Raw genomic sequence first — 26,118 nt, forward strand, 5'->3', positions numbered from 1 at the left:
CAGAAAATATATTGAATACATGACAGGTAGAAAATATTTATTAAAGGTAAAAAAGTCCAAAAGCTACAATAGTTGATACTTGTTTTAAAGGAAAAAGCATCAAAAAACTTTCTGCAAACTGGCAACCAGTATAATGAAGGAAGTCTCAAGACACACCGATTTCACATAACACATTTGGAAGTGTATTTGATGGGGGAGGGGAGATGTACTTTTTTCACCATTAAAAACCCCAGTATTTATGGAATGCATTACTCAAGTTCTTCAGGGTGGGATTCATCTCACCTATTTCCTGTATTCTAAATTATCTGGATAAGCAAACTGGTTAAGAGATGTGTTCTCTGCAGGGGTCTTTAACTATTTCAGGTTTTAGAGATATTCTCATCCTCCTTTGACAATAAAGGGAAACCAGACTTGACAGATCTGTATGTCTGAACAATTTAAGACATTTATACAACAACTCATCAGCCAACGATTAACTCCCACTGCATTCTCTTCTTTTTTTTAATATTTTCAGAAGTTAAACCATAAAATCATGCATCAACTTGCAACCTTAGATCTCCATATTAAAGACTTTTCTTATTCTGTCTCATAATGAAGAGGAAACTATCATGAAGAGCTGAACATGGCCCTAAGAAGAATCACATAACTGTGCCATTACAAGTGAACGGCATTTTGGGAAAAGTACCATTTTCTCCCACGCTGTACCATACCTTTTTAACCTCCAATGCACTTAAAAGCACCTTGAGCCAAAATACAGCATTTTCATCTACTAAATTTTGTCACCTTTGCGAAAGACATGCTGATAGAAATTTTGCCACTCATTATTATCATGTTGCCCTTTATCACTTACAACATAAATGCCAAATACAGGAATAGATCAGGATAGCTGAGGAATGCAGAGCCAGCAATAACAGGCATCAGGCACACTACTGACTTTCATGGGACTTCATTCATCTTGAAATTACTACCACTGTGTTCTTACAGCTTCAATTTGCTTACGTACTGTGTTGAACTGAGGCACAGGAAGAAAGGCAACAGATACAGTTAAGTAAAGCATAGGGTCAATTTTCATTATAAGCCACAGCACAGAAGAGAGATTTGAAATTAGTAATCTCTCTGTAGAAAGCTTTGCATCAGCTGAAAATAGCAGCTTACCCCAGTTTAGTGATACTGCATTTGTAAAAGCTTCCCTGTAAAGTGCTTCTGCATAGAAGTACAAATTGCTTGAGAAAAGTGTGATTAGCTACTATTTATTTTTTTATCTTATATTTCGAATCGCTCTGTGAATGGTTCACAAGGTGCTATAATACACTCGTAACTGTTCAGGCAAGTGAGTATCTGCACTCCCCCACTAGTCTAACGGCTTGCTGATCAAATATTTTTAGGATGGCTTTTTCACCTACCTGAATCTAAATTGATAAAAGTGGTAAAGTCAGGTTATTAGAACTATATTAGGAAATACAACTGAATATAGATTCATGAGATGAGTTTTAATATTTATTTAGTAAAACTCACTATACAAACAAAATTATCACAACAGTGTAATACGCAGGGTTATAGTTTCTCCTTCCATCAAGCTGCTTCTTTGTTTCAGTAAAAACAAATATATACATTTACAACTATTTCCCTTTAAATCACTGGAATTCATATATTAAAACATACCTGGTAAAATAAGCTTAAAATAATTTTACATTGCTTGGAAAAAGATTTGAGTAATTTACTCTTACCAGAGTGCCACTGTTGCACAGTATCCAAAAAAATGAGCCACCACTAAAATATAGAGTAAAACATTTAAAAGTACATTTATTTAAAATGTGGGCAAAATATCAATATAAAAGAAAATAGAGTATAAGAAATAAAAATAAAGTACAAAACATTTTCATATTCAACATCCATAATTTAATAGATAGCAAGCCCTTTTATTTTTACATCCAAATTACACTTTTGGCTGAGTACCATCATTTACGTTAAAATGCTTAAAAATGGGCTAATCATGATACCTAAAGTGGGCTTTTTAAAACAGTAGTATAATACAAAACATAGTAAATTATGTTTCAGCATAATAAAATCACACATCCTAAAAAAGATGCATTTTATTTTTGCTTTCCTGCTTTAAACTGCTCATCATCCCTAGGAAAACAGCTGGAAAACAGCATCCACAGGAAGTTATATTTGTTTTGTACAATGGCTGAACAGCTAGATTTAATGCTCCAAGGATTCTGAAGCAGTAAGGCATTTTATTGTCCATCAAGTAAATTTATACGTATGTTTGTTAAGGAAGAAGAACTTCAAGAAAAGACTGCAAAATAGAACTTAAATAAAAAAACATGCATAAAAGTATAGAAGCCTTACTGGTCCCTCCACTACATTTATCAAACAAGGTTTATAATCTTCAGTAAAAAGCTATTTTCCTCATCTGCGAGTAGCTCATGACAAATATTTTCTGTAGTGACAAGTTTTTTTGTCCTGCTCCTTAATAACCTGCTATTACTTTCCGACAACGCTGCCTTCCCACCTGCACTGAAGTATTTCCTCCCAAAAAGTAATTCCACTTTGAATTGCAGCTAGGTTTCTGGGTGTTAAACTACCCTCCCACCAAGTGAACATTACACATCCTAAAAAATATTTATAATTAGCTCCTGATTAAGAAAAAACTACAGTTCCCCAGGTGGCTGACAACCTTTACACAAAAAGGATATGATTCATAATCCAGTGTTTGAGTAAGTACTCCCGTCAGAACAAACTCAGCATTGTGGACATCTGAAAACATCAAACACATGCATACAGTTTACACATTATGAGGACATTCTCCTTTCATTCTCTGTGTGTCAAGAGGGACCATTCTGTCTGTACCTTACTGCTCTTCATGCAGAGGGATAAGGGAGAGCTGCCCCTGCTACCACTGGCCCACTGTTAGCTATCACACACTTCACGCCCCAAATACCAGGCTTCCCTGAGCACGTCCTTGTTAATAAACACAGCATGAGTTGGGGTTTTACACCGAAGTAAAAACAGGTAAAGTGAAAAACCTCAAATCCTTAACTAGCAATGAATGCTGAGACGGTAATCTTGCCTCAGGCAGGACTGAAGCACCCCAGGTTCAAGCATACCCTTCCAAAGATTTATGGCGACCTGGCTATAAAATACCTCTACTAGAAATACCTAGCAAACAGCTGGCTCAGATTCCTCCATGGTTTGCAGGACAGGGCACATATTCCTCTATAATTATCTGAAAGCTTCTAAATATGTCTACTTGCAACATAATAATTGTAAAAAAAAGAAATCAAAATAATACATATACAATTCAAATTATATCTATAGCTTATACATACCTATGCCTCTTGCGAAATATTCTCGACATAAGTGAAGATCGTTTTCACAGGAAATCAAGATTATCTCAGGCAAACTCTAAACGAAAAAAACTAACTGTAAACTCAGAACAGCACAGTAAGAGATTACCAGTAAATCTTAGAAAACAATATTATACGCACTTTATTCTGCTTATGTTCCATGAGTTTTCGAAAAGAAGGTTGCTTAGATAATACTTTTCCTCCTGCACATTCCACAATAGCTTTCATGGTGGAAAGACTGGGACAAATTCCAGGTGTAATGTAAAAATATTTTCCCTAAAAAAAGAAAAGAAAGAATAAGAAAAAAAAAAGATTATTTTATTATCAGATTTCTGCATTAAGTTTTATTACAATGTGACTCTTCTCTTATACAATCAGGAGACAAGCTTTGTAAGATGGTATTAGATACCAGTTTATGGCAACAAATTCATCAGCTGATGAGTTGTCTTTAATTATCATTGATGTTTTCTCTGGAGGGGCAAACCCACAATTTTGATAAATCTGAACAGCTTGGGTCTGCCTATGTCAACACCCATAAAATCGCAAGTAGGAAACCTTCAAACCATCATTTAAAATATGTAAAATATGTTTAAAAAAAAAAAAGGTAACTGCAGCTTGGTAAGACATGTAAGAACAACAGTACTCCTTGCTTTTTCAAGCACAGGTATGTCTTAAGTCTTGCAAAAGAACTTTCAGCTTTTAATTAACAGCCAATTAATTACTTTCTGACAAAAATTATCCGACTACTTGACTGGGGAGATAGATCACAAAGCAGCATATTTCTGTTTACCAGCTGAATATAAAAAACACCTTGCTATAAGACTGCAAAAGTGAGTGAAATGTAGTACGGAAACTTAATAAAAGACATAGGTTCTTATTCATTACAGGTTGTAAAAGTACCCTTGTTAGGTGGTTTGCCTCAATAGAGTCATTCAGTTAGGCTGAGGAATCTCCAGCAACATGGATCTTCAGGTAGTTCTCTGCACTGTAACATAATTTTAACTGGAGGCATGAAAAACATCTTGTGCCATCCTAGCAAACAGCTTTGTGGTAAATACTGTCTTCAAGGAGAACCAGATTATAACTCCCTGGGGCTGAACTGCAAACTCACTCTCAAGAGTCCCATTTTTTACCAGGCTGGTGTGAAAAAGAATAGAAAAAAGGGGAAAAAACACACCTTCCCTTCTGTAAATGGCTTTTTATAAGTAACAGAGCAACGTTCTAAATTCTGTCAGGGAATAAATACTGTTAAGTACACTGAGCATATACTGAGAATGTTTTGTTTGCACCTACAGGACCCATCACTCAGAAGCTTAGACCCATCCCAATGATGCTTAAGCATGAAATAGGCATGAGGTGAAAAGTAAAATTTGTAACAAATGCTTCACATTATATTTCTATTTTATTGCCCTTGGGTATAAAACCTGTAGTCCCAAAGCTGAAAAAAACAGGTTGAAAACCTCCAAGTATGTAAATGCTATTTTAAACTGCATACCTTGAACAGTGGAGCTACTTGTGCTCTCTTTAGAGACTCCTCTAAACTAAAGCAGAAAAGCACCTCAGCTTCAGCATCTCTGAGCACAAAGTTCTGTTCATCTGAAAAAGAAAGAATCACCTTGTAACACACAAAAGAAAAAAACATCCAGGATGTAATCTGATCAGAAAATGCTGGTGGCAGGGTGACTCTAAATGGTGAACACCTACTAACTTTAACACGATTATAATACCTCCTTTTATCAGGCTTCTTAAAACGATGAACCATAATTACTTGGAGAATAAAATGGTATGCGTATTTATACGTAGCAACAACCACTACCCTACGAAGTCCCCTTTTCTGACTTACTGGAGGTATTTGCAAACTTTTATTTCTTGATCCTCCACAAAAAAAAGGAGCAGAATGATTAAGTTTAAGTTCAAATCACTATGGCAACCACTTGGAGCCCCAAAATTGTCTTTAACTCCTCACGTAGCCTTAACAAAGCAAACTTTCTATCTGTTTCCCTAATCCTGTTATTCGGTCAATTTTTCATTTTCCATTAGGGATGGAACTTCAGCCTTAACTTTATCTTTCCACAAAAAGCTATGTCAAACATACTTCTAAATCAGATTTAATTCAAAACAGCTGAATTTGAAGAGCAAAGAAATTTTATATGAAGAACAAATTGGTCTTTTGAGTACAGTTCTGACAAACTGGAAGAGATGATGTTAATATTCTTCAATAAGACAAAGAAAATTAGTAGGACAATTTTTCTAGACAACTGCTATATTCTTCTATCGTCGTACTAGGTACGAAAGTGAAGGCAGCCCATTAGCTACAAATCAACTAAATTTCAGCAGATAAGTAAAGTACTTTGAGTACTAGATTGAAACAGTCATCCTTTGAAACTCCCAGACTTTATCTTCTAAGCTTTCAAATGAATTGATTTCTCAGTTCACTGATTCTGAACCAAGCAAGTTGCTTTCTCCAGATTTATAAAAATGTTTGTTAGTTTATTGATTAATTATGCATAGATTTAAGTCTGTTAAATGCATTTTTGTATGTATTTCCAACAGCAATCTAGTGTTTTTAACTTTTACTTTAGAAAAATTATTGAAACTAAAAGCATTTGGAGCTTAAAAATTAATGTAACTATAAGAAAAAAATTTACAAGTGTCTACACAAGAAATATAATACTTAACAACATCCAACCAATCACTCACTCTAAAGCAACCTTTTGAAGTGCTTTTTTTACTTCATTTAATGAAAAGACACTGTATTAAAGCAGATGAAAACTAAAGAAAATGTTTCATTGAAAGAGAACTTAATTAAATAAAATAATACATAATTTCTTCTTATTGCAACTTAATGATACCAACATAAGCTTCTATTTCAAGTGAAATATAAACCAGCTCCTAGTATAAGTATTTAAACATAATATGAGTTGTCAATTATGTTAGTAAGATTTGCTGTAGGCTTCCAATCTCTGCTTTCAAAACTGAACTCTTTAGAAAACTGGCAAGAGACACTAAAGTCAGAAATTGAAACAATGAAGCCCATTTAAGTATCGATGCCATTTTCAAATACTTAAATCAACAAAACTTATTTTTAATATAGAAGCTGATACAAGTTTAACTTACCAACAAACTTCTGGCATTTGAAACACTCTTCTAACCACTCTGGAGTTACTATGTGCTTGACTACAGAAATTGCAGTCAGGAACTTGACAGTTCGGGTCACTTTACTGGCAATTAGATGTGTGCACTTCTGAGCAGATTCTGCTACCTCACCTCCAAGGATGTACAGTTTCTGAAAGTAGCACAAAACACAAATCAGAATGGAACAGTCCTTTAAAAACTGAAGGGAAAATGAAGAGTTGTAATACCACTATCAAAGCTCCTAATAAGTATAAGATTTCTGTATTACAGTCATTCTTAAAGCTCATTAATTTTAGCAGAATTTACAGCCATTGTAAATCCAGGTATTTCCAGGTATCAATTTCATCTGGCAAGAGTGAAAGCTATATTCTGCTTTTTCATTTTGGATTGGTTTGGGTTTTTTTAAGGAAAGAAATAACTGTAAGACACAAATTAAATCTTTTTTAAGTGAAACATGCTATTAAATTTAAGTATGTAGAGAATTTAATAATTTTGCTCTTTTCTGTGGAAGGTATAATATACACTGTAGCTACAGAAAATTTTCCTAGATTTTTCTTAAAAAAGAAAAGCATCTCATGAAAATCATAGAATCACAGAATGGTTTATGTTGGAAAGGACCTTCAAGATCATATAATTCCAACGCCCCTGCCATTGGGCAGGGACACCTCCCACTGTATCAGGCTTCATCCAATCTGGCCTTGAACATTTCCAAGGATGGGGCATCCACAACTTCCCTGGGCAACCTGTGCCAGTGCCTCACCACCCTCATAGTGAAGAAATTCTTCCTTATGTCTAGTCTAAATCTTCCCCTCTCCAATTTACAGCTATTCCCCCTAGTCCTATCACTACAGACCTTTGTAAACAGTCCCTCCCCAGCTTTCCTGTAGGCCCCCTTCAGGTACTGGAAGGTCTCCTCGGAGCCTTCTCTTCTCCAGACTGAACAACTCCAACTCTCTCAGCCTGTCCTCATAGCAGAGGTGCTCCAGCCCTCGGATCATCTTGGAATGGGTCCAGAGGAGGCTACAAACAGCTCCATATCCTTCTTATGTTGAGGATTCCAGAACGGGACACAACACTCCAGGTGAGGTCTCACAAGAGAGGAATAGAGGGGCAGAATCACTTTCATTGACCTGCTTGCCACGCTCCTTTTGATGCAGCCCAGGATACGGTTGGCTTTCTGGGCTGCAAGCACACATTGCTGGCTCAATGCGAGCTTCTCATCGACCAGCACCCCCAAGCCTTTCTCCACAGGGCCGGTCTCAATCACATCATCCTTCATCCTGTATTGATACATGGATTGCCCCAATTCGGGTGTAGGACCTATCACTTGGCCTTGTTGAATCACGTATTCTTTAAATGCACTGGTATCCCTCGGTTACTTCCAACCACCTGGAGCAAGATCCTTCACGCACAACTGATGCCCCCAGTCAGAAAAGCCCTTTGCCTCAAACATCAGCCAACAAATCAAAAACAACATAAATAAAAAGTTCTTTTGGAGCAAATTTCTAGTAATTCTTAAGGTTCAAGGAATGATTGGATTTTTATACTGTTAGAAGAATGCTGTAAATTTTTAGAGCTAAGTTTTGGGACAACTTTACTAGGAAACAGAACAAAATCTCCATGGGAACTTATTATCTCTCACCTGCCAGAAGCTTTGTCATCAGCTTTTTTTGAAGCATTTGGCATTACAGACAGCAACTACACTAGAAGAATCTTGGTTCTTATCCAGTACAACCATCACCAATTTTCTTATCTAAATTTGGTTATGAACTTCACCGATTTAAAAACAAATGTGGAATAGGCCGTTTAAATAATCATACAGAAAGAACAAGTAGCATAGAAACATGCAGTTAACTAAAGCGGAACAGTTACCAAATAAAACTCATTTCACATTAATCTACACTAACCTCAGCCCTAGTTCGTACAGGGTGTTATCCACCAGGTGTACGCTAATCAAGTCTTAGATAGCAAACATTCAACATCATGAAAAAAGTTATCAGATGTTTCAATGTAATACACAAGAGAACCATTAAAGTCACCTTCATGTACTGTTGAACTTGCATAGGTTCAAATCCTGTAAAGAGCACCATTGGCGTCAATTCTGGGGTGAGTTTTTTAGTAGGTGGTGGTATGTCTTCAACCCTACAAAATACAGAAAATACAGCAGAATGTGAATTTTGGGCCCAGTCATGTTGTTATTTTAAAACTAAACAAGCACACTCTTGCAACTTTTACCAAGGGAAGTATTCAGATGATAGAAATTAGGCAGGACTAATCATCTTAAGAAAAAAATTCTGTGCTGAGAACAGGACATTCTCCTGTTTCTGTTCTCTCCCAATTCTCTCACTATTTCACTCTCTAGTTATTCTTTTATTCCTGTCAGTTGGCAATATGCAAAAAGCATTGATACCTGCTGATTGAGTAGCTGGCAATATGCAAAGAACACTGATAATTACTTCAAGATGGATTTTTTTTCTGAAGAAAAGGGAATTCAAGACTACTAATACTGATTGCCCACTATTCTTACCTTGCTCTTTTGGAAGATGGCTGAAGACTGGACTCATTTTGCTTTGGTTTCAAAGGCAACCTCACACCCTGAAATTACATCATCTACATATTTACATGTGAATTGAGCAGGAAAACCAACTTCTATTCTGAAAGATGAAAACTATACACCGATATCCTGAGATGATATTAAAGAAAATTAAACACAAATGAAAAGAGACATGCTACTGAATGCATACTGGTGTACCTACTGCTTACACAACTGACTCAAGCTGAATATTAACCAAAGCCTCTCCGTAAAGTTATGTAATCATTTATGTGAACACCAAATAAAATATTGTGAGACTTTAAATAAAGATGATAATCATTAGTGAAAATCCCAAATAATTAAATGAGAAAGACAGTGAAAAACCTGTCCACTTGTGAAAAACCTGAAGTCTACAGTATTTTTCCAGGTGCTTAAAATATCAACAGAAAATACTGACACCTGTGATTTAAATACTCAAGTACCCTAACTACACAGATAGAGGCTCCAGTGGATGGTCAGGTACTCAACTGGATAGACACTCCCGCCTCCCCAGTACTAGATCAGCCACAAGAGCATTTGCCCAGAAGTAGAGAAATGTATAATAGCTTTTAGTCTCCCCCTGGCCTGCATAACTTGAAACCATAGCTCTTACTTGAAGGAGCATGGGATGTCTATTCCTTTTTAACTTTCAAATCTACACTTAAAATTGAATGAGGAATACTAAAGGCCCATGACCAGAAAGACAGGCAGCATTTTTCCAACCTCACTGTGAGGACAGTCCGTTGGGAAGAACAGGCCACAGGGGTTTGTTCGCTGCTCTCAGGGACGTGCGTTTTTATGCTAGACAATCACTAGTAAGAGCAGCTGGAAAGAAAAGTGCACGCACTCACTTTTTGATAGACATTTCAACTATGAAAATGCAAAAGGTAGATGGCATCAACACCATCTGACAGACAGCTGTCTTCAAAAGAGGACCCCACACTTGAAATTCTAAGACAAACAGAAATGCTTGCTGTGAAGGCAGTGAAGTACCCTGTCTGACAGTTCCACATGCACAGCATTTTCTATTACAAATCACATTTGTCATATGGGAGCATCCTGAGGGGAGCGGAACAAGGTTACCTACAGAAGTCCTCCTTTAAGTCACAAGATTCTCACTTCACATGGGTAAGAAGGGTCCTCGTATGGTAAACACAGAAAGGGAGGTACTAAATTAGGCTTTCTGATGCCTCGAGTTCTCCATTTGCTACATAAGATAAAACATGGACCACTACCTAGTCTGACTGAGTAACACAAATGAGGCAGATGTCCAATTATAAGATAAGATCAAGTGCAGTGTGGACACAGAGAGTAGTGGGTGAGCTAGTTAAAAGCTATTTTAAATAGTAATAGTGCATACCAATTATCTTCAAGGATTTTTTATTTTGCCACTAGTAGAATACATCCTCATTCATGAAAATATGCAGTAAACAACATTTCATATGCAGACAATTTTCTAAAAATTAGTTTCCTATGGGCCCATAAAGCAACTTCACAAGGGTCTATAAACGGAAGAGCATTTCAAACTTATAGCCAGGGATATAGTAGTGGCTATTTCTAAAGCTGAAAGGTATTAAAACAACAAATAGTGCTCAGACAGCTTTTAAAGTAGTCACACAAATTAAGTTATGACAGCTAGTAAGTTCCTCTTTTCTTAGTAGTACACAAAATGACTGAGATAAGAAGGCATAACATTTTTGTGCAATGTAACACGTTATCTGGCAGTCATCTGTTTCAATCTGAAATGGAAATCAAATTTACAATACAAAACTGAAATAGTTATCCATATATTGAGAAGAAGGAAATAGTTCAGATGAGCCAGTTTCCACCTCAGCTCTTATGCCTGTCTCATGTTTTGAATGTTTCACAGAATACACTATCTGACAAAAACTAAATGTTTTCTATCTTTTTTAAAGTACATTCTTAGTTTCCTTACTCCTGTTCATTTAAACAGCTGTTATTTCCAAGGTTATCACCTACACGTTTTAAAGCATGATATATTTTCAAATTCTGATGTATGTGGCCCATGGTTTTAGTTCTTAAAATATTTCAAAAGAAACAAGAATAAGTAGTTCCACCCTTAATTTACATTATCTATCCCATTTAAAATTTAGTCAATATTCTAACAAAATTCTTACTGATTTTGGGTGCTCTGCCTTAAAAACCCTTATGTGGCCTGATTTTTGGATCATGTTAGGTAATGACTCAAAAAATACTAAGCCCTTCCTAAAGGTTTGATGTAAACATTGAAAAGTGAAGCACTAGCCAAAGATGTCTCAAAAGTAACTTGATTTTGTACATCACACTGCAGTTTTAGTCCTGCAAAAGACAATTTCTCAGATTTCTCAACATAAAATACAGAACACTAGCAGGGCGTACAGCCAAGATGTTCAGTTTAGGTTAGTGCATGTCCCTCTGGCACACTGCTCACATCACATACACGTGTGCTTACACATTAAAACCACTACATATATATATTATATACATACAATAATTCAACATACCATTAGAAGTTCTGGTGACACCTTTAACGGGACTCTCCAAGCATCTAGGAAATGAAGAACAAAACAAAAATGAAGCAATGCAAAGCTGTTTATAACAGAAGAGACAAGCATCTACTTATTAAACAGGTACATATATAATGATACAAAACATAGGATTTGGGGAAACTCTTACCCAGAAGGTTCAGAACTAGGTGTTGACTAGGAGAAAGTGGATCTTGAAGATTGAACACTGTATACCGACTGTGCTGTATCTGCCGCAAAGCTTCAAAATTTCCTAGTAGTATGTCACAGAGCCATTGTGCATTTACGCATGGTATTCTCCACTCTTTTGCCTTCTCATACTTCAAGCCACTGGTTCTTATTGTTCAGAGATGAGGAAAAAAAATATTTCAATTTTCAATTAAATAGGTAAATTGGTAAAATTTCTAATAACAAACACGAATACCTATATTTCTGTGTCAGCGTATTATCTGTTTTAATTGTGACAATGTAGATATTCTGAAAATATATTTTTTATTTATGTCCCAGAAAAATATGATTATGGGAAAATTTCTGCCCCAAATGAAATCAAGTTAGATTGTATTTAACTTAATTTTCCCTCCCCCAACATTGTAAAGTAATTATTAAAAAGCCCAAAAAGATATTTTACTTTTAGATGGTGTAACAGCCAGCATCACTTATAAAATATGGTAAAACGGTGAAATTAGGAATTACATTTCATTTGCCTCTCTTCAGAAGGCAAAATTTATCATGTAACAGTGTGCAGTACTTTAGTTCAAGAAAACAACATCACTAAGTTTACTGCTATCAAACCCACAAAATTTATTAACATTCTCATGACACCTAACAAGCATCTCGCGTTAAGAAAAGCAGCAACTACAACAGGAAACTGAAAGCGTGAGCATTGATTTATCTCTGCACTTACTCTTTACAGATGAGAACTGTATTGCTGCGACACAGATAGCCTGTGTACTTGGCACCTGCCAGGTAGGCCATTAGTTTGAGGTCATCTCTGTCGCTATCAACAAATCCTGTCACAGAGATTATCTACAGATAGAAAGAGACAGTTACAAGTAACTCAAAATAGATGGTACTTACAAAACTCTCCCACTGAAAATATTTTTTTTACATTACAAAAAGATATACAGCACCATAACTACGTTATATAGGATACATAAAGTACAATTTAAAAGTGAGTTGTTTATACATAAACATTTCAGGTTTCCAGCACTAGTTCTAACTCAGGAAGGATAATTTTCATTCTGCTAGTCAGCTCTTTTTATTTACAAAGACTACTTTTACTATGAAAGAGTTCACAGCTAGTTTTCTTCTCTCACATGCCTCACCTCTTTCTTCTGCTGCTGTTTATATTCAGGGAGGCAGAGAAACACTTATACTAACTTGCCCTACTCTGCTTTTAAAAATCTACTACTAAATGCTCTGCTCTATCCTGCCATGAAGCCAAACTGATAACAGGTGGAGAAAAGTAATTCTACCTCTCCTGTTCTTATCCTTAGTCACGCCAAGTTTTCATTTTTGCCATTCTCACCTTTTAATTAGGAACAGGCAACAGTAATTTTGTCGTTGATAATAAACTACATTTATTACAATACATACTACATTTGCTACTTGCCACTGCATTCACATGCATATCGTTATATCCTAGTTTTTCCAAACCTATATTTCTTTTTATGCCTCTTAGAACAGGCTAGTAGCAAGGCTGTATCCTGTACATCTGCATCCAGCAAAAAGAAATCCAATCCCAAGACAGACTTTGGCAACTCAGTTTACGTTGCACAGAGTATTTCAACACACATCGAATTCAACTGCAAGTTTATATTTAACTCCACAAAATTCAAATTCCCCAGTACTCCTCATTGTACAGGCTACTGGAACTGTGACTTCATATTTGCTTCTTCGTCTGATATTTGCTAGGTACCAACCCAGAAAAACCCTCAAAAAATCCCCTGAAAATAGTGGGTTATGGCAAAGGAAGCAAACACTGTTAGATGCGTTATTAGTAAAAAACTACATAGCTTGGAATCTTGTCATCTTGCTATGTATAAGTCATGTAGTCTTTCTACCTCAGTTTCTAAGACAATAGTTCACAAACAAAAGTTACTCCTCACCACCCAGAGCTCAGTAAGACTCGCAAAGCTCCTCAAATCACCCAGTAGGTACGCACCACATAAAGACAGGATCTTAAGATTAACAACTAGATGATCTTTAAGGCCCCTTCCAACCCAAACCGTTCTATGCTTCTATGATTCCAAGACCAAAGAAAACTGTATTTTGCTTTGAGTAAACACTTTTTAGCTCTATTTGAATACCGCTCACATAACAAACTAAGCACTTGTTAGAAGCAAGGTTTTTCATACGTGCTGCGAGCATGGCTTTCCTCCTGGTGGAAATGCCACTGGAAAATGTAGGGCTCGATGAGGTGGTACCATTTTCTTCTTCTTCAAGATTGAGTTCAGCCAATGTGCTGTAATACATCTCTTCCTCTCTCTTAAAGCCTATGGATACATACATAAACAGGTTTTAAACATCTAAATACATTTTATTTTAAACTTTTTCTACAATACAAAGCTTTGATTTTAATAGTTTCTATTTCTCTACTTTTTTTGGATCCTTGTTCTCATAGCATCTTTCCACTATTCTCTGGAATAAATCTACTACTCCCACTATGAAAGTTTGTTATACTATAAAACACAAATCGTAAAAAAGCACATCATGAAAACCTTTAATTTTATACTGACAATGTAAGTATAAAGTTCAGATTGAAAAGCCCTACCTCTCTAGTAATAAAATGAAAGTAGTCATGAATACGCGTTACTGGTTTGCATACCTGAGCATACATGTTACTGACTTGGCTTTCACAAAGAAGATGAGTACATCTGCTTGTAAGGGTAGGATCCACTGTCCCACCATGTGCTTGGATGATCTGGCAAGAGAACAAACCCAGAACTTTAAATATACAGAATAATTTTAAAATCATGCTAAGAAATAAACAGTCTGAAATTAAAGTCTACTCTTTAGGACATTGTCACCACATTTCATGAAAGAGTTACCCCCAAAAAAGGTTTGTTATCTAGCTTAAAAACATTTCTGAAAAAAACGGAGAAAACAAAATTACAAATGCACCTTTTCACCAAGCTACAAAAAGTCTGGTTTTTTTAGAGTCAATTAAAACAACACAAAGAAAAATATATAAACAAAAATAACCCTTCATATGTTTTTTATTTTTGGAGTATACCTATTAAACAATTTTTTGAGAAATAATTCCATCTTGGCAATAAACAAAAGCACTGTTAAAAATGTCAACAGTTTACTTGATTATGCAAAATTGTAGGGAAAATTCAACTACAAAATCCATCAGAAGTTTCTGAAGACCATCAAAGTCCTCTAATTTAGAAAAGGATACAATCAGATTTTTTCTGAAAAACAGAAGTCGGCAAGAAATAGAAACACTCTATTCCTTCATCTTATTCACTCAGGTGGATACCCCACAAGCTAATAAATGCCAAAATTACATGCAAAAAAGAATCTTTTTAGATCATCAAGTTAAAGATAGAGAACAACTACATTCACTGCATTACAACTGCTTGATTAAAAGCATAAACAGTCAGGAAATAGTTAAGGCTATAACTTATTTAGCCAATATTCTGAATAGAGACCTAATTCAATCAGGCTGCACAACTGAAGCATTTTTACTACTTTTTCTGGTCAGCTGCAGTTGAATAATATTTTTAGGTTGTAACAAAACATTCCAGAAAAGGATGCTTAAAGAAAAGTGAAGAGTGCAAAATCCTTCCAATCCTTCCTTTCAGGATTTAGTCACTATCACATTATCTTATCATATTGTTTAAAAATACAGCAGAGTCTTACCCGTTTCCAGGTCGCTAGCAGCTGCTTGTCAGACATCTGTTCTGGGTAATCAGCAATTGCAAAGACACAGCCCAGCAGGAAATATTCTTCTGGAACTGAAGTAGTTCGGCACATAGAAGAACAAAACATTAAATACTTTTAAAAGTCTGAAGGCTTTATCTCATAACATATTTGCTGCACTAATCCTTCCTATTACCAGGTTATAAACTGCATTGAATTTTGAAGTAAATCTTCCTTGGAAAAAGTAGGATATAAAATTTCAAAGCTGACAGCCACAGCTAAAGACCCATTTCAGCACAAGGTTTGTTTATGTTCTGGGTGGCTTTTTCCTGGAAGAAGAGGGGGCTAGAGGAGTAGAAGAAAGTGGCACCAAAAGGAAAACATAAGACAACTTATTCTTTTATACAGATCAGCTGTGAAGTCAAAACAATCAAAAACCTTTCAGTTCTACTAGCACGGACAGAATTTAAAGCAAGGTATGACAACTTTCTATCTGATATTGAATACTCATTTACTAGTATTTCCAAAAGTCAAGGCGTCTTTCTAGTTGTTATCATCTTTGAAAGCTTTCTCTGCCCCCTCTTCCAAAGGAAAAAAAAAACAATAGTATGGTATGCTGTTCTCACAGCACAGTTTATATGTTAATAGTACAAAGCATATATTCGACAAGATAAAGTTTTCACTCCTCTCAGGCTTTTCAGATCTCTAGATCATTCTTTGCTATAATTTAAATCTATTTGCCTAAAAATTAGTAAAGCGGGTCCTGAGCCAATCTCATACTATAAACATAGCATTGTTTTTTTGATAGTCTAACCCCCACTACGTCACATCATTAGCCACTATTTTCCAGGATCACAAGGCAATAATTACTAACTCTCTGCTGCTGGATCATGTCCAAAAAGCGGCTGCTGTTGTAGTTGTTGCTGTTGCTGCTGGTGGTGCTGTGGCTGGGCTGCAACTTGATGCTGTAGTGCTTGAGATGTCTGAGTTAAGTGCTGTGTTGCCTGATTCTGCATTTGCTGTTGCTGATGCTGTTGGTGTAACCGTTGCAAGTGCTGCTGCTGCAATTGCTGCTGCTGTATTTGTTGCTGATGATGCTGCAGCTGCTGCTGTTGCAGATTCTGTTGCTGTAGCTGCTGCAACTGCTGCTGTTGTAGCTGCTGCTGCTGCAACTGATGAAGTTGCTGCTGCAAAGCATGCTGCTGCTGGAACTGGAGCTGTTGCTGAGGACGGTGTAGCTGCTGTTGGGCATGTAACTGCTGCTGAGGAAACTGAAGCTGCTGCTGTGTGAACTGGTGCTGCTGATGAACTTGTTGCTGTTGTGCAAACTGATGAGGCTGTTGCTGTTGGAATGACTGCTGGGAAATCTGGGGGTGTTGCTGCTGCTGCTGCTGTTGTAGCTGCATAAGTTGCTGAGGTTGAAGGTGTAAAAGAGGATGGTGCTGTTGTTGCTGTGCTTGATGTGGCTGCTGTAATAAATGTGTCTCTGGTGTTAGTTTCACTTGACTAAACAGCACCGCATTTGGATGTCCCTGTTGGCTATGATTTACTTGTTGTTCTAAACTTTTTGTAGGTGCTGAAAGTGATTGTAACATCTAGAAAACAAAGATTAGTTTCATGACCTTTTTTGTAGTCAATTCAATTTTAAAAATTAAATATTTAAAGAACTACTGGGAAAATACAGTTCTCAAAAGAAAAGAATCCTATGCTTAAATAGAGTGTGAACCAAACAAAAATCTTCAACTGCTAATAGCAAAATGAAAAGACAGGACTTACACACGGAAAAGCAGGGAGCTACAAGTGGCTCCCAATATAAAGCAATGCATATTTTAGCAAAATTTAAGATTAGAAACCATCCCTCTATTACTGATGATATCTCTGATAGCAATATGACTATTAACACTATATTAATAATCACACTGGTCAACTCAATCAACTGTAGTATTAATTTTATTATCCTGCTGGCTCATTAAGTTCAAAGTTTAGTTTCATAATCTTACGTTATGTTAAAAAATGCTAATCAAGCCTCCACTAATTAGTGTTATTTGAAGCATGGAAACCAAATGCAACCTTGCTTTCTTCTGAGCCAATTCAGGGATGCTTAGCTACATTTTTTTAACTGAATCCCAAAATACAAAGAAAAGCATTGATCTGCTGAGCACTAATAATTTATGGGTGACGGAAGGAAGGATGAAACATCTAACCAGCCCAAACTTAAGAATAATAGATTTTAGGGTTATACAGAGTGCGAAACTGAATTGGATTTTAAATTCTTTTTCAGAAGGCAAAACTCATTTCACACCAAGCAGACACAAGTTAGAAAGTGAGTTGTTAAAGCAACAGAAAAGGAAAAATCAGGCAAATGCCTAATAAGATCAGTATGAGTTCTACGTGCTTATTAGAATATTTTTATATAAACTACCTATTAAAAATTAAAGAAGTAATATGAAATTATAGACTTGCATTCATAAAGTCTTTTAAATCTGGAATCTGCTCTGGTGAACCCTGCAAAGCTTTTTTCTTTTACCCACAGTATTTCATCACATAAAGTGTAATTTTCAGCTATATGTGTGCACGAGAGAGGAATCAAAGCACACCACTACAAGCAAAGCCAATTAACTGCACCCTCTGCATCAGAGGTGGCTTAAGTGTTTTTTACAACACATGTCAAAACATCTCTGATTTCAAGTGTAATATTGATGTTGTTGGTATAGCACACATTTACAGTCATGATTATCAATGCATCACCCATTACTAACCTCTAGACAGCACCACAGTATAAACATTCAATAACTAAAAATAACATACACAAAAAGTATGTTCCCGTGGCTCAGTATGAAGAGATAGCTTCAGGCTGCTGTCCACAAGAAGTCCCAAAAGTCATTACAGAAGCTTCAGGGCACATATTTCAAAATAAAGGGATAAAACTTTCAAAAGGTCTATAGTCAGAAAGTAACTTTGTAGCTGCAAAATGCCTTATTACTACAGCTATTGCCATTTGCCAGAAATCTGAGGTTCAATTTAAACATTAACTTTTCATGATTTTGCACCAAGACATGGAACCCACCCAAGACTGGTACCCAAGCAGATTACAAAGAACAATTTAACCTAGCCAGAAAGAAGTTAAAAGGAAAAAGGTAGAATTGGTATTCCTCCCTCTTGAAAGCAAATTCACATTAGCAAGATGTAAAGCTCTTCTCCACGTGCTGGAGCTAGCAGGGCAACCCACACAACAGCCCAATACAGTACTTGGGAACAGACCTTGCACACCATAGTCGAGTCCTTAGTCTAACAGACCTTCGAAAAACAAAGTCTACCCAAACCATGATCCCATAAACTGCCTTCTAGCTCTACGAACATTTCTTAAAGAAAAATGCTTCCACAGCGGCAGCACTAAGGAGTATTTGAGAGTGCAATGACTGGGTTGTAGGTGTGGTGGTCAGCCATGAAAGCATCAGCAAACTTACCAGCACTGGCCAACCAACCAGGTCTTTGGTGGTTCTGCCCAGCCCTTACCCAGAAGTCTCAGTCCTTAAACAATTCAAGGCACTGAGAAGCAGAATCTAAGACTCAGTTTTAAAAGGAAGCCTGATATCACATAGACAACAAAGAATTGACATTTCTGAGTAACTCAACATTTTGTGTTTAAGTACTAGCTGTAAGCTTCTGTATTCTTTGGGCACCTTTGAAAGTTTTACCTTCAGATGAACATCCAAATACACCAGTACAATTATTTAAGTAAAAGATATGTCTAACATTTACCAACACCTACTTTTCTCACATTCCCTTCCCATGAACATCTCAGAATTTCAATGCTGCAAATTATTTCAGTGCATGCTCAATTACTTTTTATTTTCTTTTAAAAGTCAATTCAACACAAAAGCTGCACTTATTTCAACTGTATGAGTGGCAAAAGAACTTGTAATTTAGGACTTATGCATTATAATCCTGACTACTCTGAAACAACTTAATGATGCCCAGCAGAAAACACAGTATAGAACCGAATCCACTGTGAGAAGAATCAATTCCACAGTTTTATGCGTTTATAGCACAAATAATTTCTTGCACTGAATAAAATTTTGAAGGGTATGAAATCAGATTTCCTGAACTAGCCAAATAATTTTAAATTCATGAGTATTCCTTTTGCTCTTACCAAGAGATCAATACTGAAATACTATGAAACTAAACCAAGCTATGGTTCAACGCAACTTTACTCTTCCAAACATTTTTTCCAAAAGCATTTTTACATCTGTGAGCCTCCTAGGAATGAAGTTACTTCTGACAGGGAGGTTACTGATTTGTCCACACCTTCTAACACAGGGAACTCTTAATCCTTTGTACATTTAGATCACAATAAAAAGAAACAGAAGTTCTTGAATATGACAGGTCCTAAGAAAAAGTCCAATATCTTATAAATTAAAAATCCAACACTTACATGTGCTGCATTTGATGGTCTATTAATCTGCTGAATATCAGCACTATTGGTAATATTCCTTAACGTCCGCACTGCTGGACTCCACGTAGCCATCATTTCCTGTCGATCAGAACTTTGAGCACCTTGCACTGAAGCCATTAGATTGCCTCTCATATCTGGAGGCAAAATATTACCTGGCACCGGTGGGACATTGGCACATAAATTAATTAACCCAGAGTCCTTCCCTTGAGGCAACCTACGCTTTGCTGCAGATGCCTGTGGGACTTCAGCTGGTGTCCAGTTCAAATTCCTTTCTTGCTTTTCTGGAGACGAATCTGAGGAATCATCAAACATCAGTTCCCCTTTTGCCTTATCAGCATTAGTAGATTTTGGGGAAAACGCTTGATCACCCAAAGGTGATCCTTCTCGAGAAGATGCTGGGCTTGATAATTTTTCATCAGTACTAGCTTCATTTTGAGAATCTTGTTCTTCATTTTCTGCTTCCTCCTCCTCTTCCTCCTCCTCCTCTTCTTCCTCCTCGTATATAATTAAACGAGGATGATAAGGAATCTCTTCTTTCTTAGTCTTATCGGCTACACAATCAACAACCCAGTCTGGTGTCACAATTTTAATGCTGCTCCGTTTACAAGCACATTCATATTTTTCCTGGGGAAAAAAAGAAGATTTTATTTAAAGACAAAAAATCCCAAATAACTTCAGGAGGAGGGCTAAAGGATGGAGAGGCAGATCACAGGAGGAAGTCCAATAACAGAAAACGATCTCTCCCAGAACCCATAGGACAAACTACACCACTGTGTATAACTACAAGTTCCATGAGATTAAACAAAAGCTTCCATGTTTATAATACAAAGGACTCGGAAGGCACAACTGCAGAAAATTAAGTCTTCATGTACAAACCCACCACTACCCAAATTCTTCTCAAACACAGTCACCAAAGGATTTGAAAATCATTAAATTTATTTCTGAATAGCTTTCAGAAATCCAGAAGCTAGGAACATCAAAGTCAATACTAAGACGCAGCTGATTTTTAGGTAGACAACATTAGGGTGAGTCTAAACACTGTTTATACTTACATTGTTTCCACTAAATAAAGGGACCAAAAAATATTTACAAGGTGATCACATTAAAAAAAAAAAAAAAAGCATTTCAGCAGGAATACCAATGAGAAACCGGTTAGGCATTTTCCATGTACCTTCCCAGAAGCTGCAAACCATAACACTGCCCTCAATTTGCAAATTATACTGTGCCCAACTACTAGCAAAATCCATTTCAATGAGAGGTTACAAGTTTGACAAAGTAGAAAACTTTATTCATCCCTCCTTCCTTATGGTTTCATCATTCGATAATATATACAAATAGTAAAAGTTCAGTGTTTCCTTTCCTAAGAGATAGAAAGACACAGAATCAGTGCTCTATTTGTTCAAACATCCTCTGATGAAAACCCCTCAAAAATATCAAGACACTGGGAAAAAAAAAGAAAACTTTCTTCAGAAGATTTAAAACCAATTTCAGGATCTAATATTTAAAAGTGATTGAACTGGGATTTTCTCTGCGTGTCGAACACTATAAATTAACCACCAGCACATTCAGAGGAAATTAATTTAATTTAGTGATTCTCTAGAGTTATTTCCTGCAATGAAACTGTCATTCATACACAATAAAGAGATTAGAGATGAAACCAGGTTTGTTTGCAGATATGAGTTTTTATTCTTTCTTTGTGGTGAGAATTATTAAGAATCTTGTTTTATCATCTTGTGTCTAGTCAAAGCAATCATTTAAGTTTTCACTAGTGTCAAAACTGTACTCATTACAAACTGCCACAGATTCCCCTGTAGCACTATGTCAGAGCAGCATGACTAGAAGCACTTTAAGTAATCATCCTATGAAATTGTTCCTATTCAATGCTTACATAAATATTTATTTTATTGTACAGATATTAAATGCTAATGTGAGGGTTTTTTCATTTGTTTTTTGACTGGCAAGCTCAAGACAACATCCTTTTCTCCAAAAAAACTTATGATTTAACGCAATACTTCTTAAATGTGTATCACTGGCTCTTAAAAGCACTATTTAGGTGGCAAAGTTCTTTGTCAGTGCATGACATTTTGCTGTGACGGAGGAGGCAGTTAGGGTAGTATTGTGTACACCCTTCTCAGTCTTTCACAGAAGATCAGATCCTTAAAAGAAAAAAAAAAAAACCCAACCAAAAAGCCAATACCACCACCCCCAGAAAAAAAAAAAATAGAAAGATTCATATAGTTTTAAAAGAAACAGGAAAAAAAAAATTTCCAATGTTCACACTTTCTCTTATCCCAATGCTAGTCCATGTTTTATCCTAAGCACTTTCTTAAGTATGGAGATAAAGCTGGGTACAGTACTAGTCACATATTTTCCTCTGTCTTAGTGTTAAGACAGTTTACATTAACTCCAGAGTATGAGAAGGATCATTGGTAGGACAATGCTATACATTATTTGTATAAAACAACATCAGAAACCTAAAATTTTACAGCTGTATATAATAAGGTAGTCTATAGAACCTGATCTTAAGAGTTGCTCACATTCAAATAAATTACACCTATCTAACCCCCTCCCAAGTATCTGAAATCTAAAAAAATTGTGACAGAAATATGCTCATTTTACTAAAGGACAAAAGATAAAATACAAAAAAACTCCTAAAAAACTTAAATAAAAGCATCCAAGTAATCATTTTTAAGTGAGTTTAATTTGTTTTAAGTATTTTCAGTCTCAGAATAAACACACTAAATCAACTACAAATGTGTTTCTTCTTCAGGAAGAGGAATTCCTGAAGCATTGTAATAGAGGAGGCTATTCTGACATGCCCAATGCTGCCCTTAGCCAACTACCTGACTGTTCTTATTCAGCTTCTCTGTTTGCATAGACAGCAACATTTGACTTCCTACATGAAAGCAGGAAGTCAAATGGTGGTACTAAATTAGGAGAAGCTGTGGACCCCCTTCAGGATAGGGAGGCTTTGCAGAGATACCTGCATAGAGTAGGGAGCTGGGCAATCACCAACCATATGAAATTTAACAAGAGCAAGTGCTGTATTCTGCACCTGGGACAGGGTGATCCTGGTTATATATACCAAGTGGGGAACAAAGAGAATGGAGAATAGCCGCGCAGAAAGAGATCTGGGGGTCTGGGTTGATGGCAAGTTGAATCTAAGTCATCAGTGTGCACTGGCAGCCAAAAGGGCCAACGCTCTCCTGGGGTGCAACAAGCACAGCATAACCAGCTGGTTGAGGGAGGCGATTGTCCCACTCTGCATGGCTCTGGTGCCACCTCACTTTGAGTGCTGTGTGCAGTTTTGGGCACCTCAGTACAGGAAAGACGCCAAAATATTAGAGCACGTCCAGAGGAGGGCGATGAACATGGTGAAAGGTCTCAAGAGCAAGACTTACAAAGAGTGGCTGAGGCCACTTGGTTTGTTCACCTTGGAGAAAAGAAGGCTGAGGGGTGACGACATCGCAGCCTACACCTTCCTCACGGGGGGCAGGGGAGGAGGAGCTGCTGAACTCCTCACTGGTAACCAGCAATAGGAAATGTGGGAATAGAATGAGGCTGTGTCAGGGGAAGTTCAGATGGGACATCTGGAAAAGGTTTTTCACCGAGAGGGTGGTCAGTCACTGAAAAGGCTCCCCGGGGAAGCAGTCATGGTACAAAGCCTTTCAGAGTTCAAGGAGCATCTGGACAATGCTCTTAGTCACAACATTTAGTTTTAGGTAGTCCTGCAAGGAGCAGGAAGTTGGACTCTATGATACTCACAAGTCCCTTCCAACATGAGACATTCTACAATGCTATGATAGGAATGATTTGGAATATGACTACTTTATCAGGAGGTGGACAGGAACGCCATGTACCATTTATCCTATGATCAGTCTTTAAGAAAAAATGAGTTGAGGGATTTTCAGTTTTCTTTTCTTTAAGGAAAACAACAACAAAAAAGGTAAAAAAACCCTGTTCCTTCTTCTGCTCTCTTTATTCCTTTCTCCCTCATCACATCAAAGGGCATTTTACACAATTTCTCAATTTTGTCCTTCACTTTTCTTCACTGATTCTGTACCCACAGACTCATAAATCACAATCACTAATGATTATGATATGTCAAAATTAGGATCAAACATAACAAAGAATAAAACGCTTTATTCAACCAGAAACACAAAGAGCAACATGACATTGGGTATCTTTTGAATAAATCAAGCTTAAAGCAATGTAGAAAATAAATACAAACTTAATAGTTGCAATCCATAATTACGTTGAATTTATCTGTTCAAGACTAACAAACAGTCTTAAGAATTCTGACTTCAGGGAGATGGAAAATTTTTGATTATTCAAAAGCAAATGAGAGCTACAACAAGAAGTGTACATCTAATAAACTCTTACCCCCTTTGGCTCAGGCACAATCAAATGAGTACACTTATTATTGAGGCTCAGCTGGCAATTCCCTCCATAAAAAGTAATCAAAGCCCACAGCGTATTTCGGTCTTCAGATGAAACCTAAAAGGAAGGTAAATAAGACTTTGAGTTCGATGCAACCAGCTGCCTTCTGCTTGAAGAATTTCAGTGCAATCCATGACATACTACTTACAAGTCTGGTTAATGTTTTACCTATCACTTCTAAATACCAAATTAGCATGAAAGTTACAGAGAAAAAAAAGGGTCAAAGAGACACAACAAGAAAAGACATTAAGCAATCATTTTTAGCCAGTGCGGAGAAAAACATTCCTCACGCCTGTAAAACAACACCAATATATCGCCCTCCACAAGAGAAAAAAGTTAGTGATCAAGCAAACAAGAATTACTTAACTTAGACAACCAATTTAAATGTTTAAACAGGACTTCAACAACTAAAAATTAATAGCCTGTGTAAGCATATGAAGTGTTTATTTCCAACAATTTATGTTCCAGCAATATTTCCCCCTCCCTCCACGAAGAAATCCTCATGCGTTTCAAGCCCTTACCATAACTGGTGAAAGTATTAAAGGAATAATTTGTTAGAAAGCCCAGCACAAACATACACACATATCCCATTAGTACCTGGGCCCTGCATATGCACACTGGTCACCAAAAAGCTGCTCACAGATCTACAGAGCTGGCTACGACCGCTAATCACTGAAGGACCACCCTTCCACTTGCTTTACTCACTGGCACCCTCATTAAACCTCCAGTGCATAAGCAGGTAAAAGATATTGACAGCATATTGTATTAATGCAGAAAAAGAAGAACAGGAGAAAAGACTTTACAGTGTATTCCGCATTTAGAATGATAACGTGGCTAAATACAAGATAAATTATTGATTGAATGTTCACAGTTTGAAATGTTCATGCCCTCATTTTCAGTGGAAAACTGGTTTAGGTGATAATTTGCCTAATATACACAAAAAAAGTCATAGTACAACAGAAAAACTAGTATCTCTCCTCAAAAAAAACAAAGCATCACACATATATTGCACATTGGAGTAGACTGAAGTAGGGTTCACTTCTTACCTGAGAGAGACAGGCAGTGACTCCAAAAAAGATCTGACAAGATTCTGGAGAAAAGCCACTTACACTGAAAACAGGTGTCAAGGATGCAGAATAATTTACATGAGTTTCCTGAGGGACACTACAAGGAAATTAAATAGTGTGCGCAGCACTTCTATATTACAAAATATTTCACCATTCGAAAACTTTATCTCTAAAAGCACACTGTCTGTTTCCAATTCAAGTTGTATGTGTCAGAAAAAATCTGAGGTGCAAACTGAATCAGGACACCTCTAATATTAAGACTGATTTTGGTAACATTACAAACTTGCTTCTTCCCAGAACATCTCCCTCATTCCATCTCAGGATGCTAAACACAGGAAGTTTAGCTTATAGTAAACAAGTTGTTACAAACAGCTTCCTTCCATTATCAAGTGCTTATCTACCATGTTTAAAAATACAGAAGAATCTGAAGAAATTTTTGCTACAGTCAGCAACAGACAATATAGGAGGAATAGAATGCACTAGAAATTTGATAAAACTGTGACCAAGAAAACTGTGTTTTTCTAACCTAAAAGCTAATAGCAGACATGTGTAGAAAGTCACCGTGCCTTTTTTGCATGTGTATTGAAAAATATGGTAATCTGGTGGATGACTTATTTTAAAACCAGCGAGGAATAAAAGCATAGTCTTAAAAAAAAAAAAAAAAGTTAGGGTTAAAAGTAATACAGAAGCCAGAGGTTTCAAAAAT

At 36.6% G+C, this 26,118-nt stretch overlaps 1 protein-coding gene across 2 annotated transcripts in view; it reads right to left on the reverse strand.

Moving 5' to 3' along the window:
- Positions 1-1,778: 1,778 nt before the first annotated feature.
- Positions 1,779-26,118, reverse strand: part of PAXIP1 (PAX interacting protein 1) — a 35,894-nt gene continuing 11,554 nt past the window's right edge. The window contains exons 4-21 of one of the 2 annotated variants that reach the window (XM_069859298.1): positions 25,392-25,455; positions 24,289-24,402; positions 19,885-20,529; positions 16,324-17,044; positions 15,450-15,544; positions 14,410-14,505; positions 13,940-14,077; positions 12,487-12,608; positions 11,734-11,918; positions 11,562-11,605; positions 9,013-9,080; positions 8,525-8,627; positions 6,468-6,636; positions 4,846-4,946; positions 3,492-3,626; positions 3,333-3,408; positions 2,700-2,760; positions 1,779-2,263 (exon numbers count right to left, since the gene is read on the reverse strand). In XM_069859298.1, coding sequence (XP_069715399.1) covers positions 2,248-2,263; positions 2,700-2,760; positions 3,333-3,408; positions 3,492-3,626; positions 4,846-4,946; positions 6,468-6,636; positions 8,525-8,627; positions 9,013-9,080; positions 11,562-11,605; positions 11,734-11,918; positions 12,487-12,608; positions 13,940-14,077; positions 14,410-14,505; positions 15,450-15,544; positions 16,324-17,044; positions 19,885-20,529; positions 24,289-24,402; positions 25,392-25,455 — 2,953 coding nt within the window. In that variant the 3' untranslated portion in view covers positions 1,779-2,247. Of the gene's footprint in view, positions 2,264-2,695; positions 2,761-3,332; positions 3,409-3,491; positions 3,627-4,845; positions 4,947-6,467; positions 6,637-8,524; positions 8,628-9,012; positions 9,081-11,561; positions 11,606-11,733; positions 11,919-12,486; positions 12,609-13,939; positions 14,078-14,409; positions 14,506-15,449; positions 15,545-16,323; positions 17,045-19,884; positions 20,530-24,288; positions 24,403-25,391; positions 25,456-26,118 lie in introns of both variants that reach the window. The other variant, XM_069859296.1, reaches the window with a different exon arrangement.

The sequence above is a fragment of the Phaenicophaeus curvirostris genome, chromosome 6, assembly GCF_032191515.1.
Source record: "Phaenicophaeus curvirostris isolate KB17595 chromosome 6, BPBGC_Pcur_1.0, whole genome shotgun sequence".
NCBI classification, from domain to species: Eukaryota; Metazoa; Chordata; class Aves; order Cuculiformes; family Cuculidae; genus Phaenicophaeus; species Phaenicophaeus curvirostris.